The sequence below is a fragment of the Arvicanthis niloticus genome, chromosome 9 (assembly GCF_011762505.2).
Source record: "Arvicanthis niloticus isolate mArvNil1 chromosome 9, mArvNil1.pat.X, whole genome shotgun sequence".
NCBI classification, from domain to species: Eukaryota; Metazoa; Chordata; class Mammalia; order Rodentia; family Muridae; genus Arvicanthis; species Arvicanthis niloticus.
Window position 1 is genome coordinate 22,501,334 of NC_047666.1, and position 19,037 is coordinate 22,520,370.

At 46.9% G+C, this 19,037-nt stretch overlaps 1 protein-coding gene across 2 annotated transcripts in view; it reads right to left on the reverse strand.

Moving 5' to 3' along the window:
• Nucleotides 1–4,850: 4,850 nt before the first annotated feature.
• Sema4f (ssemaphorin 4F) overlaps nucleotides 4,851–19,037 on the reverse strand; it is a 28,585-nt gene continuing 14,398 nt past the window's right edge. Inside the window, exons 6-14 of one of the 2 annotated variants that reach the window (XM_034512559.2) lie at nucleotides 13,309–13,428; nucleotides 13,063–13,214; nucleotides 12,286–12,464; nucleotides 11,940–12,087; nucleotides 11,573–11,795; nucleotides 11,346–11,455; nucleotides 11,077–11,237; nucleotides 7,333–7,391; nucleotides 4,851–7,079 (exon numbers count right to left, since the gene is read on the reverse strand). In XM_034512559.2, the coding sequence (XP_034368450.1) occupies nucleotides 6,466–7,079; nucleotides 7,333–7,391; nucleotides 11,077–11,237; nucleotides 11,346–11,455; nucleotides 11,573–11,795; nucleotides 11,940–12,087; nucleotides 12,286–12,464; nucleotides 13,063–13,214; nucleotides 13,309–13,428 (1,766 nt within the window). In that variant the 3' untranslated portion in view covers nucleotides 4,851–6,465. The remainder of the gene's footprint in view (nucleotides 7,080–7,332; nucleotides 7,392–11,076; nucleotides 11,238–11,345; nucleotides 11,456–11,572; nucleotides 11,796–11,939; nucleotides 12,088–12,285; nucleotides 12,465–13,062; nucleotides 13,215–13,308; nucleotides 13,429–19,037) is intronic. The other variant, XM_076939935.1, reaches the window with a different exon arrangement.

Consider the following 19,037-nt stretch of genomic DNA (forward strand, 5'->3'; position numbering starts at 1 on the left):
CGGCTTCTTCATCATCTTTCCCCAATGCCCTTCATCTTCCTTTCTGACCCAGTTCCCCTCACAGCACTAGAAGGTGGCCGTGCTGGATGACCTTTGCCCGGAACAGTGCCTTCAAATCACTACAGATCTGAGATGATGATCAAGCCACAGATATGCCCCGGAGTGACGTACTATACTGAGATCAATCAACCTGGGACTTCAGAATATATTATCATGGTCAATGCTTGTGTGTCCAGAACCAGCTCCCTCTCAGTCTCCTCTGTCCATAACTTCATTATAAAGGAAGTAATATAAAAATACAAAGCTCACATAAATATATGTAAAAATATGATACTTACAAATAAATATATTTAAATATATAAAATTTATATATTAATGTGTAATATATGATAAATATGAAATAAAAAACACAAAGCTTATATAAATATATATAAAAATACTTACATGTAAAACTACAAAAAATACTCAGTTCAATCCCTGGAACCCACATGATGGAAATAGAGACTTAACTCCCACAGATTGCCCTCTTACCACTACACACATGCATGCTACGCGTGCCCAAACCTACATACCAAATAGATGCAATGCTTTAATTAAAAATGTAAGTTGGTGCTGGGGAGATAGCTCATTCAATAACATGATCATGGAGCAAACATAAAGACCTAAGTTCAAATCCCCCATACCCATGTAAAAAGGTGGGCACAGTGGTCTATGGCTGTGATCCCTGCACTGGGATGGCAGAGACAAGAATCTCTGAAGCTCATTGGCCAGCCAGGCTAGCTCTTCATCTCCAGGTTCAGCGAGAGACTATATCAAAAAATAAATAAAGTGAAGAATGGTTGAGGAAGATGCCTAACATCAACCCCTGGTCTACACACACACACACACACACACACACACACACACACACACACACACGTCATATATAAGTTAAAGGTAAAGTCTCTACCAGAACTAGCCATCACTAACAGTTTGACTGTGTTGTCCCACACAAACTTGTGACAATAGTGATGTGTTATCATCACAGTCGAAGCCATGAGCACAGACAGCCGCAAGCTGGGCTTATCACTCTCTGTGGTTAAAGAGAGCGTGGGGACTGTGAGACATTTCAGTCAGGGGCAGGGCAGTGGGAAGAGCTTATCATGGGGCTTGAGCTACTGCAGGTTATTTGAAGAAAGGTTTAAGGATTTGAGGCATTGCTTGTATTGGATACTGTCAAGAAGCCGAGTCATTCTGAGACCAGACATCTTAATGCACCCTGTCTGAAAAGAGGGAAGATAGTGCAAGACCTGAGCTAGAGAAGAGTCAAACACTCACTGATGTCCTTACGTCAGCTGGGAAAGGTAGATTCCTGCTCACTTCTGTGGTCTGGGCAGTATCCTTGTTTGTGCTTCTGTCTGTGTTGACCTGTACGTAGAGCTCTTGCTTTCATCCTGACCCGTCCTTGTCACTGAGTGTCTTATCCAGTGTTGACGTTCTAAGCCATTCCCAGTTCAACCGAGCTCGAAGAACCCCAGCGCTCTCTGCTAGCGCCCAGCAATCTGGAGTGACTCTTCTCCCTCCTCGTTGTCCCTTTCTCACTAACCAATGTTGCAGACATGTTTTCATACCAACACAGAGTCATATTAACTAGAAATATTTCTCACTGAATCACTGTACTTTTCTGTTAGTCTTAGAGTTAACACTAAGATGAAAATTTTTAGCAATACATCTCTGCACAGGCTTCAGAATCTAGAGGCTTGAAAACAGTCCCAAATCAACTAGGAGATGACTGTGTGATCTTTGGCAGGCTCCTTCTTTGAACCTGTTTCTTTGGCTAAAAATGTGACTAATTACCCTAGTCTTTCTGGAGTTTCATAGGAAAAATGTTTACTGTACCATACATACAAATTAGTACATGCATGGACATCATTTTTATTTTTAGTTAAAGCAACTGCTATTTAAGATGTTTATTCTTGGGAAAGAATATTGTTACCTCAGATAAATGAGTTTAATTTCTTTGATCTGGAAGGAAGATCAGATTGTGCCTGTGGTTGAGGACGTGAGTTTGCAGCTTTCCGCTCCAGTCACTACCTGTTGCACGTCATCATGACTGCTGTTACGTCCCCACCTACCAGGCTTCCTGGCCATGGTGGACTTTTATTCCTCTGGAACCATAAGCCAAAACCGAGTCTTTTTCCTGTAAGTTGCTTTTGGTTGTGGTTTTTCACCACAGCAACAGAAAAGCAACTAAGTCAGTCAGCCTGAGAGACAGAGGATCCCAGCAGCTATGACTCAGCGCTGTGGAACCAAGGCAGCCGGAGCCTTGTGAGTTCCTGCTGGAGTGAGTATTCCCTAGTTCTTTCCACGACTCAGTGAGCCAGGTCAGCCATGGTCACATGGACTCACTGTTGCCGTCTCTGTAGGGTAGGTACTTCTTAGGCATGATACATTTAGGATTACGCTAAACAGCTATGGTGCAGGACAGTATGGAGTATAGACTTAGTAAGAAAGAAAATAACTCTAACAGAATAAAGAAACCAAAAAAAAAAAAAAAAAAAAAAAAGGAAATCCACATTGATGATAAATGCTTTGCTGAGGATAGTAGTAGACAGATGGTAGTGTTGTAGTTTAAATATAAAATGGCTCCCACAGGCTCCCACTTGGCTGCCAGCTGGTGGTGCTGTTTGCAAAGGTTATGGAACCTTTAGGCAGTGGAGCCTTGTCGGAGGAAGTTAATCACTGGGGACCAGGTGTCTGCCTCTCTGTCTGTCTCTGTCTCTCTGGCTGTCTGTCTCTGTCTCTCTGGCTGTCTGTCTCTGTCTCTCTGGCTGTCTCTGTCTCTCTCTGTTTCTACACACCCCTCCCCCCACCCAATGTGGGGATGAAATGTTTTCACTGCTTCCTGACTGCTAGGCCATCCTCACTTTCCTGCCGCCATATTTCATCACCACAATGGAACTATGTTCCCAATAAGCTTTCGTCTCCTGCTAAGTTGCTTTTGGTCAGGGTCTTTTATCCCAGCAACAGACAAGCATGCATCTATACTGAGTGATCAGAGTGGCCCTCACCTTGGAAGTGATATTTAAGATGAAGCCTAAATAACCAGAAGGAGCCAGGCTTGCCAGGAATAATGAGCTTAACTGCCATAAGGTAACATGTCCACCATGCGAGTGAAGGCTGGTATGGAGGTTATCTTGAGTGAGAGGGAAGAAAAAGATACAAATAAATTAAAAATAAAAAGTAATATAAACAAAACAAAAACCTTGAACAAGAGAATAAGTATCCTAACCAACAGGGCTCCAAGTTCTCCTGGATGTCATAAGAAACCATTAGAAAGTTTTAATTTGGAACATATTTATATTTAATTTGTGAAAGGTCACTGTCTATATCTAAAATACCTTTAGCAAACTACAACTGGTGTCTGTTTGTTTGTTTCATTTTTGTTTTTCCTCTTCAAGTTCCTTATGCCCATTCTTCTGATAATGCAACCTTTCCCTCCCTGGACCTGCAAGTGACTTAGGCTTGGCCAATCACAGTATCCCATTTCCTTGGACACAGTCATTGGCTCAATGTAGTCATGTGATATGAGCAGAGCTGTCCTTGTGGTTCTTGGTTTAGAGCTGAAAAAGTTGTTTTGGCTTCTAAGATCTGTGGCTGAAAGGATGTGAACCAGCCATCTTTCTCTCTTCCTCTCTTTCCTTAACATTCATTCAGTTTGTGCATGTGTGCATGTGTGTGCATGCACACGTGTGCCCAAGCACACATGTAGAGGTCGGAGGACTAGAGTCAGTTCTTTCCTGCCATGCGGGTTCTGGACATCAAACACGGCAGCACATGCCTTTGCCCACCGAGTTATCTCAGCAGCAGTCATCTTTCTTGAGTGGGGCCATTTACAGCAGGAGAGAAAGAGATCAGGCAGAACAAGCAGAGATGACAGATAGACAGATTGCCTCTAACACTGAATCCTAATTCCAGGGGCTGGGACCTTGACTCCTAAAGTCTTTTGTGCAGCCCCGAGGGTGTCTTATTCCTGACTTCTCTACTAAGTGGGCCATGAATTTCCCCTTTTACTTAACCATGGGCCTTCTTAAAGACATGCCAGTGTATACCTTTAATCCCAAGACTTTGGGGAACTGAGGCAAGAGAATAACAAATTCTGGGCTAGTCTGGGCTACATAGTGAGTTCAAGACCAGTCTGAACTACATAGTAAGACTCTGTCTTGAAAAAAAAAAAAATCCTTATTTCAGCATCTCCTTCTTAGCTGGAGTGTGTGTGTGTGTGTGTGTGTGTGTGTGTGTGTGTGTGTGTGTGTGTGTTTTCAATCTCTTTTATCCTGAAGTAAAATCTACTTCCATCCTGAAAGTGGAATAGCACAAAGACTTCGTACTTGTGTTCCTTCCATAGAGAAGCAAAGATGACATCTGTGGCTCCTGGGTTAGCAGAAGAAAACTTGGGCAAGCAACATTGCTCACCATGTTTAAGACCAGAGGACCGGAAAGATGGCTCAGCAATTGAAGTACCTGCTACTCTTTGAGAAGGCCTGAGTTCAGTTTCCAAAACACACATCGGGCAACTCACACCTGCCTACAACTTTAGCTTCAGGGATCCAATGCCCTTTCCTGACCTCTTGAGGTAGCTGTATATATATATATATTAACATATACACATAATTTAAAAAAATAAATAAATCACAGATTTGACTAAAGCCTGGATCTGGGTGGTTAAGAACCACCCTGAGATGATCTAAGACCAGGTGTCAGTGAAAGCATGTCCACCTTCCGGGGCATGGAGTTCACTGCCTGCCTGTCATGGTGGCCATGTGTTTCAGCTCTGACGGTGTGATAAAGCGACAGTTACAATAACAATGTCGACTGTCATGGGTAATGCTTTATTGTTCATACATTTCCTTGTGTGATCCTTGCAGCAACCCTGAGGTAGGTATATCCCCACATTACAGATGAATAACCAATGTCCCTAGGTTAGACTACGTGCCAAAGATCCTACTCAAAGCCACTGGTAACTCCAAACCCAAGGGGACTCTTGAGTAGTTCACAGGCTGCTGTCAAGGAACGTTGAAGAGAAAGTTCAACTGGAAAGGGCTGCATCATCACCGGGGTTTGAGGTCCCTCACCAGGGATGGACGAGGCACATTCACAGGCCAAGAGCAGGACTGAGCAGAGGCAGCGCACACGGGGATAACGAAGCAAGAAAGGGGATGACCGTATCTTCAAGCACGTGCAGAGCCTAGCTTCCAAGAGCTGGAGAGACGTGGGATCTCCAGCAGCAGTGTGTCCAGGGACTGGCCACAGGCAGCAGGCCAGGGAGGAACTGTCTCCAAGCAACATCTCCTCCATGTGGCCCAAGTGTGGTGACTATGGGCCGTGGTCCTTTAACCTCATTAAGGCCTTAAGAATCTGATGAAAGCCATCACACGTGCACACACACACACACACACACACACACACACACACACACACACACGACACACAAGGACAGATACTTTGCATACAATTTCAGGGAGTCCACAGACCCTAGCTGGGGGACTCCTACTTTAGGGCAGGGGTGAAAGTCACTGAGGCAAATCTTCTTTAACCTGCTTGTATTTCCTTATACACTTTTCTGGGTTCCTTTTGTCATCCCCCAATATTTAGAATGTTGTGAAGTTCATTTTAAATGGAAACCAGGGAAAGAGGGCTCAGCCTCCACTCCAGCCAGGGAAAGCGCAGAGGTCGAACGGCAGTGGTGGCAGCCAGAGGAAAAGACAAGGAGAAGGACAGGGGCCACTTGGGCGGGGCCACGTGTCCTGCTGCCCTTCCCACCAAAAGGTCACTTGGGGAACTTTGCTCAAAGTTAAAGAAGCGCTGTGGGGTGATGGGGCGTGGGGTTTCCCTCACTGGCTACCGAGGATAAAGTTGTCCCCCGTTCCAACCTTCCTCACCGTGCCCCCATGAGCACCTAGGCACCGGCCCTGTCATTCATGCACACATGGACAGGTCTTCTAGGCACACCAGTGTATATAGACACACACTCTTCCAGGAACAAAGGGAAACTGAGTTGGGAGAGATCTCAAGGCAGTTGGGGGATCATGCGCTCCCCAGAGACAGCAAACTAAACACCATACAGCCACCACAAGGATGCAGGGCACACACACACGCCTCAACTACGCCACGGTGCTTCCTCTTTCTGGGGCCCACTCACTGTAAGCAAATCAGAGCCTGTGTCCTTGCTCCACCCCACAAGCTGATGGGTCCAAGTTAAGAGGCCAGAGCAGAGGGTTACAGGGTTGATCTCTCATGGGAATCAGGGATCAGGCAAAGGTCTGGCCCTCAGCCTATCCAGGTCCAGAGGACAGACACTGAAGTGAGATCACACAGACTCCAAGAGAACAGAGCAGCCGTGATCATCTCCCAGGTTCAGTGACCCTAGTCTTGGTAGCCACTAGTTCCTGAGACTGCTCATGGCTGGCAGCCATTTTCCCGGCTTTAGATGGACGTCTCGTCACAGGTAGCTAGAGGAGCCCCAGTGAGGCGGATGTGGGCCGGGCTCGGGCAAGAATCCAGCAGGAAGGGTGGAGGGAAGCCACCAAAACCACTGCCCCGCTTACCCAGGGCCAGGGGCAGCCGTTCATCTTCAGGCGAAGGAGAGGGAGGGTCTTGGCTATAGCTTGTGGTCCCAGAAGGTGGAGCCCCCAGATCTAAGCCCACCTTGTCTCTAGCAAGAAGCTCCCTCTGTCTCCGACGCTGCTGACGGCGACCAATCAGGAGGAGAGTGAGGGATGTTGCAAGAACACCCAGGAGAAAGCCAACCAGCCCAGCTCCCACAACGGTGTGGGCCCGGTTCGAGGGCCCCCGCTGACTGCCCCACACCAAGCTATAAGCAGCCACCACACGGGCGGCTCCACCCTCCTGACACTCGCAAGCATAAGCCCCCATGGCCCCTGGAGTCACCACCACCTCTAGTCCATCCCTCCGGGGGGTGAGTGCAGTCACTCCACTGGGCTGGTGCCACACACAGGATGCCCAGGCAGAACTGGGGGAACATGGCAGGACCACGTGGCCCACGGTAGCCACCGGAACTTCAAACACTACCGGATGTTCTGTGGAGAGAGGGCAAAGATACAAAAGACATGAGGCTACAGGCAGGAAGTAGGATAAGGGGCATATGGAGAGATGTCAGCTATACGATGGTGTTGTAGGGGCATTGCCAAAAGGGATTCCCAAAGACTGAAGGGCCCTGAGTTCTGGGCGACCATGTCTTCATGGGTTCAAGTTTTTCGAATGAGTCAAAAAAGATCAACTTCCTAGCCCCTTTCTATACATCCTACCCACATTTCTCTGAGCCATACACACCTCCAGGTTCTTTCGGACACAAAGAGGAGACATCTGCTGACTCCATGTCTTGAACCATCCTACAAAGAAAAGAATATCTGGTAAATCTAGTGTTCGAATGTGCTTGTACCCCCTCAGACCCTCACAGTACCATGGTACTCAGCCCCATGGTACTCCCAGTACCACAGTACTTGGTTATCACAGTACTTGGTTATCACAATACTCAGTTACCACAGTACTTGGTTATCACAGTACTTGGTTATCACAGTACTCAGTTACCACAGTACTCAGTTAACAGTACTCAGTTAACACAGTACTCAGTTAACACAGTACTCAGTTACTACAGCACTCAGTTCACAGTACTTGGTTATCACAGTACTAAGTTATCACAGTACTTGGTTATCACAGTACTTGGTTATCACAGTACTAAGTTATCACAGTACTAAGTTATCACAGTACTTGGTTATCACAGTACTAAGTTATCACAGTACTTGGTTATCACAGTACTTGGTTATCACAGTACTCAGTTAACACAGTACTCAGTTAACACAGTACTCAGTTACTACAGCACTCAGTTCACAGTACTTGGTTATCACAGTACTAAGTTATCACAGTACTTGGTTATCACAGTACTAAGTTATCACAGTACTTGGTTATCACAGTACTTGGTTATCACAGTACTAAGTTATCACAGTACTTGGTTATCACAGTACTTGGTTATCACAGTACTTGGTTATCACAGTACTTGGTTATCACAGTACTAAGTTATCACAGTTCTTGATTATCACAGTACTTGGTTATCACAGTACTCAGTTACTACAGCACTCAGTTCACAGTACTTGGTTATCACAGTACTAAGTTATCACAGTTCTTGATTATCACAGTACTAAGTTATCACAGTACTCAGTTACTACAGCACTCAGTTCACAGTACTTGGTTATCACAGTACTCAGTTAACACAGTACTAGGTTACCACAGTACTTGGTTATCACAGTACTATGTTATCACAGTACTAAGTTATCACAGTACTCACTCCAGAACCCATCGTGTTATAAATCTCTCCTGGAGTTAGTCTGCATTCTTCCCTGCACCAAATCTTTCCTTAATATACCTTAGACATTTTCCCTGTCAAATAAACACATATTCCTAGCTGAGAATCTGTTGGAAAGATGCTTGGTGGGTATCCCCAAAGAGGAAGAAAAACTAAGAAGTGAAACTGGCTGTCCATAGCTACAGGGTGCCTGTTATTTACACCTTGGGGGTGGGGGGAGGACTCATGACTTGGCTTAAGCCTTCAGCACCAGGTAAAAGGCTGGGTGAGACCAGGCTGGTGGCATGCCATGGGGCTTCAAAACAGAAAATCCCAACGTTACTATAAAAAAGCACTTTGCAAACAGCTGGCCCAAACTATTCCATTGAGAGAACTGAAATTAAAGATGAGCAGCTGAGACTAGCTCAGGGGAGAGTGCCTCCTTAGCATTCAGACTTAGGTTTGAGTCAGGCACAAATCGTGACCACTATAATCTCAGTGTGTGGGAAGATTGGGCAGGAGAGATCACTATAAATTTAAGGCCAGCCCAGGTTCTACAGATTAGGGTGAGTTCTGGGCCAGCCTGGGCTACAGATTAAGACCTTATCTTAATATTTTTTTTTTAAATTAAAAGACATTTATTAAAAAACATAAGCCTACTAGTATTGATGGTATTATTTGAATCTTGACTTACACAGGTTGTTTTAAGTATATGCAAATGAGGAAACTGAAACATTCACTGTATATTTGATAACACTAAGAAATTAAGAAGTAGGTACAGCGCCGGGCAGTGGTGGCGCACGCCTTTAATCCCAGCACTTGGGAGGCAGAGGCAGGTAGATTTCTGAGTTTGAGGCCAGCCTGGTCTACAGAGTGAGTTCCAGGACAGCCAGGGTACACAGAGAAACCCTGTTTCGAAAAAACAAAAACAAACAAACAAACAAACAAAAAACAAAAAAACAAAAGAAAAAAAAAAGAATTGGGTATGGCTACATGCTGTGTGTGAATATGTGTGTGTGTGTGTGTGTGTGTGTGTGTGTGTGTGTGTGTGTGTGTGTGTGTGTGTGTGTGTGTTGGCCAGAGGACAAGCCTCATTCTGTACTGAACGACAATCTGTCTTTCCTCCGGCAGCATGCACCTTTCCCTCCCCCCCCCCCCCCCCCCCCCCCGCAGTGCACTACATACATGTAATTCCCTCACAGGCCAGAAGAGGGCACTGAAGCTCCTGGAACTGTGAGCCATCCTGTAGGTGCTAAGACTTGAACCTGAGTCCTCTAGAAGAGCAACCAGTGCTCTTAACTGCTGACTCATCTCTCCAGCATACTTTTCTTTTGTTTGTTTTTGTGCCCTTGTATACTAGAGCTACTCAAAGGTTTATGAACAAAATAAGATGATATCTAAGATTTGCTTCAAAATAACTGGGAGTGAAGTTGTTAAAAACACAGTGTTGGCTAGGCAGCAGTGGTGGAAAAGGTGGAGATATACAAATTTATCATTTTAGTTACATTTATCATACTTTTAAATATGTTTAAAATTTCCAAGAATAAAATCTTTTAAAGAGAGTCCTTGTGTGATAAAGCCATTCTGAATTACTCAGGGTGAGTGAGATGTCAGGGGTTTGCTTCTGTGTGGCATATTTTTAAGGTCACCTCTGGGAGGCATCTGGATGGCAGGAGCCCAGAATGGGCAAGAGAGGGTCAATTAGGAGCCCCAGTGAGAAGTGGCTGGGTTGGGGGATGGATCAGTGGATGCAGTGCCTGCTGTACAAACCTGATTGAGTGAGTTTGGTTCCCTAGAACCCACATCAAAGTTGGCCACAGTGGAACAGCTGTCCCAGAATTCCTCTGACACACATGCTGTGGCAATGACATACACTTACCAGTCTTCATGTATACACATACACACACCTTTCATAAAAATACATCATACATACACACATATACACAAATACACATATACATTCTAATACATCACACACACACACACACACACACACACACACACACGACACTGGATGACACTGGTTTGGTGGCAGTGGAGGTGGAAGAAGCCAGTGGAACCACGATCCACTGTGGAGCTGGAGTCAAGACCATCTGAGGTACAATGTGTGCACTGTCTGGTGTGAGCACCTGGAGGGACGGCAATCCTTTCACTGAGATGTGCGTGTGAGGGAGAGAGGAAACAGTAGTGCATGCTTAGACTGGCTGTGTCGGGGTTGCTGGTGAAACAGGGGAGTGTGAAGTAGAGTTATAAGGCGATTCTGCAGCTCAGCTAGAGCTACATGTGTGGATCACAGGGATGAAATCAGAGTGTGAAGAGAAGGAACCTAGGAGTGACCCCTGAGGAGAAGACAGCCATTGAGAGGGTGAGAGGAAAATGCACAGAAGACAAAAGGAGAGGATTTCCAGCAATGGGGGAAGGTCAACTGTGAGCGTGTTCTGCTAAGACAGAAACTGAGAAATGTCTCCTAGAGATGATGTCAGTCCCTCTGCCTGTCTGTCACTGACTGACATGGACTCAGTCACACTATCAGGGCAGGTCTAGCATTAATTAAGCAGCACCAGATGGACAGACAGATGAGCTAATATGGACTGACAGACGGGCAGGCAAGTGATGCAGGCTCTAAACAAGAAGGCACACACAGACAGAATGTCCTCAGCAGATGAGACAGTCATATGGGAGGAGCGGAGTCCAGGAGGGCAGGCAAGAGAGCAAAGCAAAGCAGCTCCACTCACCCACGGTGTTCGCCGGCATGGGCCACACAAGCATCAAGCCGGAAGCTCCAGGCACACACTGGGTCCTGGGCCAGGATACACTCTGAGCAGCTCTGGAGACGGCCACAGTTGCTGGTGTTCACTTGTGTCACCTCAGTATGGGAGCCCACCAGGAGCCAATCCTGTAGAAATGGAGTGGGAGAGAGAACGTGCTTACACCTTCCAGACCAGATCATTAACCGGCCACAGACTCGGTTCCCCTCAGCAGGCTCCCCGAATACACAACTCACATGGTACAGTCTCATGCTCTCAACCGGCTGTGGTTCTGGGAACAAGGCCAGATCCTCCAGGACACTGAGCTGAGCTCCGATGTGCACAGCCCGGTGGAGGTGTCCATCCTCTAGGAGGAAGGTAAAGGGCAAGAAAATGGACTAACTGGCACTGTGCCTGGAACTCTGGTGCCTGCATGTGGTGACGATATGCACTATATGGGAGCTTGCCTGATGCTTAAATATACCTGTCCCCAGGTAGAGCACATCATATTCTTTCCCTGAGAGGCTGGTCACCCTGTGGGCCACAACTCTGAGATAGGCTGTATCTGTAGTGACCAGCAGGGGGCGGCCATCAGCTGGAAACACAGGCCTGTCCATGAGTGGGTGGTCTCTGATAAAGGTGAGCACACGGTCTGGCAGGGAGAGCGAGGATCCAAACTGCTGGAGCTTCATGTTGTTGGTGATACACTAAAGGAAACAGACCTGGGTGACAATGTTTCTCAGGGAAAAAGGATGTGTCAGGGATGTTTAGCAAAGCTCTTGCCCTTAGCAATGGTGAAAACAAACAAAAACAAATCAAGCCTGAGATGAAGACCTGCCCCACCCCCTCACCTCTCCAGGTCTGGGCTGGGGCACCTCGTTGTCCATGACAGGTAATCCCCTGTTGCAGTCATGTTTTAGCTCTCTAAAGGGACCATTCAGCACTGCCCGAATGTCTTGGGGTCGGAAGGCACACACAGCAGAGATGGCAGCTCCTTCCCTGGAGGAGTCACACATTGGAGCCAAGTATCTGGAGAGAGCTAAGTGACAGCAACTCATCCTTTATCAAATGAGCTGGTCCCCGAGAAGCACACGGGAGCCATGCAGCTGAGGGAAAGAGAGTCCACCGGCAATGACCATACCAACTCCACGGACCTCCCACCCTGTCAACCCGGCATCCACACCAGGGCCCCCTCACCACTGGGAGGAAAAGATGCCATAAAAGATGGGGGTCCCCGCTCCAGGCTGAGGTCGAAGCTCTGTCATATCCTGCAGGATCCCCGAGGCCCGGCCATGCTCGGGCCCTGGACACAGCAGGTCAGCCTTTAGAAACGTCGTCCATCTCTGCTGAAGGGTCTTCCGGCCCCCAAGATCCCCCTAGGGTGACAAGAACATGGGAAACACTCTTTAGAAGACCATTATAGGCAAAATGTGTGTAAAACCTCGTGTGTTCTCCCTGAGTTCATAGCACACGTGGACAGATAAGGAGACAGACACATAGAAGAACAGACAATAGTCTGAGAGACTGGGCACAGAGATGGATAGAGATGTGATAACAAGGACAGTGACAACATAAATCATGACAAAGAACTGTGACCTCAGTCCTTAAAACACAGCTTGTCCTCAGTTACTAAATAAACTCTACATCTATGTTTCAAAGTTGCCAAAGAACAAACTAGAGGTCACAGAGGCAGGAAGTGGTGGGGCAGGACTTGAACCTGGGTCCATCATTACATCCTTCCTTGAACTTCTAATGCAAACCAACTTCCTATAGACAGTGTGTCCCGAGGATAAGAGTGGGGGAGAGTGAGAACCACCAGAGCAGCCAGAGCCTTCCCCTCACATTCCTCAAGCCCTCATGAGAGAAGCCTAGGTAGAGAACAAACCAGACAGAGAGACAAAAGAGAGAGCAAGGGAGGAAGAGATGGAAGGCCAAACACCAGGAGATGACACCCAGCCAGGACAGAGATCTCACCGCACACACTCGGGCCACTCGTGGGACCTTGATGCGTTCATATGAGTCCAACACTCGGGAGGTCTCCGTGAAGAAAAAGAAGATTTCATCGTCTCCGTCTTCATCCCCCCACTCAGCCGGGCTCAGGACCATAGCTGCGACGAAGGCTGGGGCTGAAGAAACCAATGACCTCAGATCTTCAGACAGCCTGGGGCTAACGAGCCTCCACCTGACCTGTGTCCCGGGTGACCCTGTCCCTCTTCCCACCATTGAGCCAGGATGACAAGGTCTCTGTTCGAATCCAGTCCTCAGCTCGACCCACAGCTCGGGAGATAATCGGCTCAGTCCCCAGGAAGTTTTTCACAGTGGCGGTGTAGAGGACGCCCCCTGCAGGGCAACAAGGAGATGAACAGTCAGAGACACACACCCCGGAAGCAGAAGCAGTCACAGGCAGAGCATGGGACAAAGCAGAGTCACAACACGCAGACTGAGCATGCACCGAATGTCATCACAGGGGACACCTGACTTACAGAAAGTGCTGGAGTAGGAGGCCTGCACTGAAGGAGAACTGCCAGAAGGGCCAAGGCATGACAGGAGCATAAAGGCTTCTCTAGCGACATCAGGTGTCACTGCAGTACCTGATGACAGCTAACTGTCCTGAGACACCCCAGGAGGTGGCATTTGCTTTGCAGCAAACCCCAAATCTTCCTCAAGTTTTCCACTATGGAGCAGAGAAGCTGTGTTCTTTCCGAACATAACTGGGTACACCACCCTGGACAATTCACAGCTAAAGAGCATACTGGGACGGCCTGGACCCTTGATGGAGCGAAGGTCCTCAGGCCCAGCAACTCTAACTGGGTGAAATCGGGGCACGTCCCAACACCTTGCATTTCAAGCAAGCAGGAGTCACTCTGATACAGGTGGTCCAAGCCGAGCTTTGGGAAATACCAGCCCAGTTTGAGAAGAGGAAGCTTCGTAAAAAGTAGAGAGTCTCTCCTGCACTGAGACAGTCATGAGCACTCCAGGAATAGTGGAGGTAAAAGATAAATTACAGGCATGTTGGGACAGAAGAGAGGGACAGCTCTGTCACCGTGAATAACATGGGCAACGGCTCAGTCACAAGGGGTAAGAAAGTGGCTGTGGGTCACAGAAAGTCATGGCCCCCCGGGGGTCTCAAGCAGCACAGGCATTCTGGAAAAGGCAAGGTGGCAGGGTTCCATCAGCTGCTGTGCACGAAGCACTGTGCTGAGCGCATCACCGTCCCCATGGACTCCCTTCTGGGGTGAGGACGACAAGCATATGTTCAGAGACCAGGAGTCCTGAACTGAGAGAGGGAGATGGGCAGACAATGATCCAGCTGTATCCATTTGGGATTGCAGCATCTTTTGGGGGGTGGAGGGGAGTACCAGGGATTGAAACTGGGACCCTGCATATACCAGGCAAGTGTTCTACCACCTGAGCTATATTCCCAGCCCCATAGCATCCCTGAAGAATAAAAAGTTTGCCAGTTAGAGGGCATCAGGGAAAAAGACAGGGAATCAGTGAACAGAGGAGCCATACTCAGGCGTAAGGACCACGGTGGCTGACACCCACAGGGGCAGACATTCCTGCACCAAGCAAATGAGCAGAGGCAAGGCTAGAGGCATGGAGATGTACCCTCGTTTGTGAAGTGCTCTCTGCCAGGCCAAGAAATGAAGTCTTTATCTCACAGGGAAGAGAACAGCAGAGTTTCTTTTCTTTTCTTTTTTTTAATGAGAAGTATGACATAATCAATTTGGGTTTTGTAAAAAAGCAGTGAGGGTTAGAGGTATAGCTCAATGGTAGAGTATTGGCCTAGCAAGCCCAACATCCTGGGTTAGAAGACCATGATGAAGATGATGGATCATGTAGATAATGGTGATGGTAATGACTATAATAATGGCCAGGCATGGTGGGGTAGATTTGTAATCCCAGCAGTATGGAAGCTGAGGCAGGGGCAAGCCTGGCCTCAAAAAAACAAGAAGCACATGCCTTTCATCACAGCGTTCTGGAAGCAGAGGCAAACAGATCTCTGTGAGTTAAAGGTCAGCCTGGTCTAGAAAGCAAGTTCTAGGGCAGCCAGGGCTATGCAGAGAAACCCTGTCTCAAAAAACAAAACAACAACAAAGATGAGCATCAAGAGCACTGGTTGCTCTTGCAGAGGACCTGAGTTTGGTTCCCAGCATCTACATGGAGGCTCACAACCATCCTTGACTCTAGTTCCAGAGGTTCCAACACCCTCTTCTGGCCTTCTTGGATACTGCAGGCATGTGGTACCCAGCCACACATGCATACCACACACACACACACACACACACACACACACACACACACACACACACACAAAATGAAAATGAAGAAGAAGAAGAAGAGGAGGAGGAGGAGGAGCCACCCCAACATTAAATTCACTGTGTGATGTTTTGATTTGTGAACTTGGTACAACAAAGGGATTTTTATGTTTTCCAAAAGAGAAGAGGAGGAAGAGGAAATGGGAAAGGGTGAAAAGGGGAAGAAGAAAGAGAGGAGGCAGAAGAGGAAGAGAAAAACAAAGGACTGTTCACACAGCTCAAGAAACATAGAAGACCTGGATGACACAAAGAAGAAGGGGAGAGGCTAAGAAGGTGCCTTTAAGAGAGGGTGTGTTAGTGCAGACTGAGCACAAACTGAAATAGGAGAGATGAAAGACTAGACTATGATAACTTCTCTATAGTTTGTCACGCATAAGTAACCAGGATAGGAAACAATAGAGGAAGGCCATGAAGAAGGAAGAAGGGCACTCCCTCCTGGACATGCTAAGACAAAAGGGCTTTCAGAACACATGGGAAATTTAGGAAGGCAATTAGGAATGGTCCAGGAAACACAGCCAGAGCCATCACCTACTCATCCTGATTAGGTTCCATTAGGAACAGAACAACAAAAACGTACTGATCAGAAATGCAAATAGACTAGGCTGCCTGGGGAACACCACCATCTGAAGAAGAGTATTCTGTGGGCAGCTGAGAGGTCAGACCAGAGAGCCAGGAGAAGCAAGAGCTTGAAGGGGCTTGTGCTAGCCAGGGGAAGTAGGAGAGAGCAGGGTCACACAGAAGGAAGCAGAGACATGCTGGGGTTAACAGATGCTCCATAAAGGCTGTGTGTTGTTAGCAGTGGCCAGACACCCAGCCTTGAAACAACACCCAGTGCAAAGTGAAAAACAGCCAGGAGGCCTGGGAGACCTGTAGATTGAAAACCTCCTTGCAAGGTGTGGGTGGGAAGGAACGATGATTCTATTGCTTGAGAGTGTGGACAGGGTTTTGGCATCAGAAAACTTGGGTTTGAACTCTGAGACTACTCACTAGACAGTACAATCTTGGGCAAACTCACTTTCCTAAATCCCAGGTCCTTCAAATGCAGAATAGGGAGAAAGCCACCTTCCACTCAGCATCAATGCAGATGCTAGGTAACAAGTACAGGCCCTATCGAGGGCCTGCCACATGGCAGGCATCCTGTACCATCAGTTACAGCCCCTGTAGAGCTTCAGAGACATATGCTTGTCTCGCTGCTAGCAGAGGAGAGGCAGCTGTCAAAGGACATGCCAATCCCTTCCAGAAGAGTTTAGAAAAGAAAACTTAAATATTAGTCATAAGTCCTAGCAACAAATGGAACCCCACATGGGCCAACTCTCTGTACTTGCTAGATGGTAGGTGAGAGAGAATTGATTCTGAAAAACAAATTGAAAAATGGTCCCTAGAACCTAGGCATTGGTGGCACATGTCTTTAATCTCAACACTCCGGAGGCAGAGACAGGTATATCTGAGTTCGAGGCCAACCTGGTTTACAGATCAAGTTCCAGGACAGCCAGGGCTACACAGAGAAACCCTCTCTGAAAAAAGAAAAGGAAACGGTCCCTAAGAACACCATACACAGAAAACTCTGAAACCAAAACTCCATAAGCTGTAAGAAGCTGTGCCATGGCTGTGCTGAGAATGGAAGACGCGGGAAGCAGACGTTTAGGGAGCATGTCTTTGGGGATAAAGGCGATAAAGAATGACTGGAGAGGATCCCAGATAGTCACGCAAAGGCCGGGGTAGCACTGGAGGCAAAGGGTCCCACAATGCTCTAAGAGATGGATAGCCTGAAGAGCTAGCAAGACTGGGACCTGCAATGGCAAAAGAGAACTGTCCCTCAGGGCGGAATAGAAAAGAAACAGAAGAAGGGACAGACACCTTGGGATGGAGTAGCGGGTGTCCAAGTGCTCAGGGAGAAGCAGGGGCTCACCATGCTCTCAAATACTCACAGAAGCGACATCAACCTCACAGATATGAAGACCGTGTCCAAAGGAGGACATAAGACCATGCCACATTCTAAAGTCTCCCAGACATTCTCAATTCCAATATGACAGAACTGCAACCTTAATACAGCACAATATTCATAAATATGTAATTGTTTGGCCAATTACTGCTGAATGGATCAATCGGTAAACATTCCAATACACATCTGGCTCAGTGGTGCATGCCAGAAAATCGTAACACTGCAGAAGGAAGCTGAAGTAGGAGTATTAGGTACCCCAGGTTAGCCTGGGCTATACAGTGAGACTCTGCCTCTAGAGACCAAGGGCAGGGCATAATGGTGCACCATTAATCGCAGCACTTGGGAAGCAGGAGCAGGCAGATCTGGAGGCCAGCCTGGTCTATATGGTGAATTCTAGAACAGCCTTAATTATATACTGAGACCTGGTCTCAAAAAGCAAAAGCAAAACAAAACAAAAAAACAGCAACAACAACAACAAAACAAAAACAAAAGAGCCTGAGGGCTGGGGTGGAACTCAGCAGTAAAGCTCTTGCACAAACTCTGGGGTCCAGCCTCAGCACCAAGACAAACAAGAAAAACTAAAAATCTGCAAAAGAGAGTGATCAGATGATCACAGTGTGATGACCCAGTGTGATGACCCCAGTGAGATGACCCATTGTGATGACCAGTATGATGATCAGTGTGATGACCACAGTGTGATGACCAGTATGATGACCACAGTGTGACTACCAGTGTGATGATCAGTGTGATGACCAGTGTGATGACCCAGTGTCATGACCAGTGTGATGATTAGTGTGATGACCACAGTGTGATGACCACAGTGTGATGACCACAATGTAACATGGAGTTCAGTGAATATGCCAGTTAGAAAAAAATTACTGGGGTTAATTCAGCTTTGTGCTTGTGCATGAATGTGCTTGTGCTTGTGCATGAATGTGTGTATGTGTATATGTGTGTATGCATGTGTGTATGTGTATGTATGTATGTGTGTATGTAGGGTATGTATGTATGTATGTATGTATGTATGTGGTCTTCAGGAAGATCGTTGAAGACGGTATAACTACAGTGTTAGTGATGACTAATGTTATTAGAGAAAATGCTTTGGGTTGGGTTTTTTAAAACAGGACCTTCCTGGGATTGCCTTGATTTTCCTGACGCAACCTCCCAAGAGCTGGGATTTCCAATGTAGACCACCTTTGTAATATGACTGTTTCTTTAGGGAAAAGGAACAGAGAGGGTTGAGAGAGCATCTCATGTAACAGAAGCTAGCCTCAAACTTCCCGTGTAGGGAAAGATGACCTTGACTTCCCTGCCCCCCACCTTCCAAGTACTTGAGATTAAAGGTATGTATATCTCCATACCTGGATAGGGTTTTTTTTCTTTATACTTTCATAGTGGTTGATTATTTTTTGTAGTTAACATCTTTTACTTTTATAACTCAAAAATGAACATATTTTCATTCAGAAATAGAAAAAAAACAATTTAAAAAAAGACTGAAAGCCATAAAAGATTTTTTAAAAAGAACCCACAATGGTCTGTGAAGCCGATCCCTACTCGCCTGGATGAGCTGTGGACACAGGTCCCAGAAGTGTTGCCACCTAAAATGAACACACTTGCTGTGCATCCACCAGCAAATACCTGTTCCACTACTGGAGTCTCAGTTTTCCATTTGAGGGGCTGGAGAGATG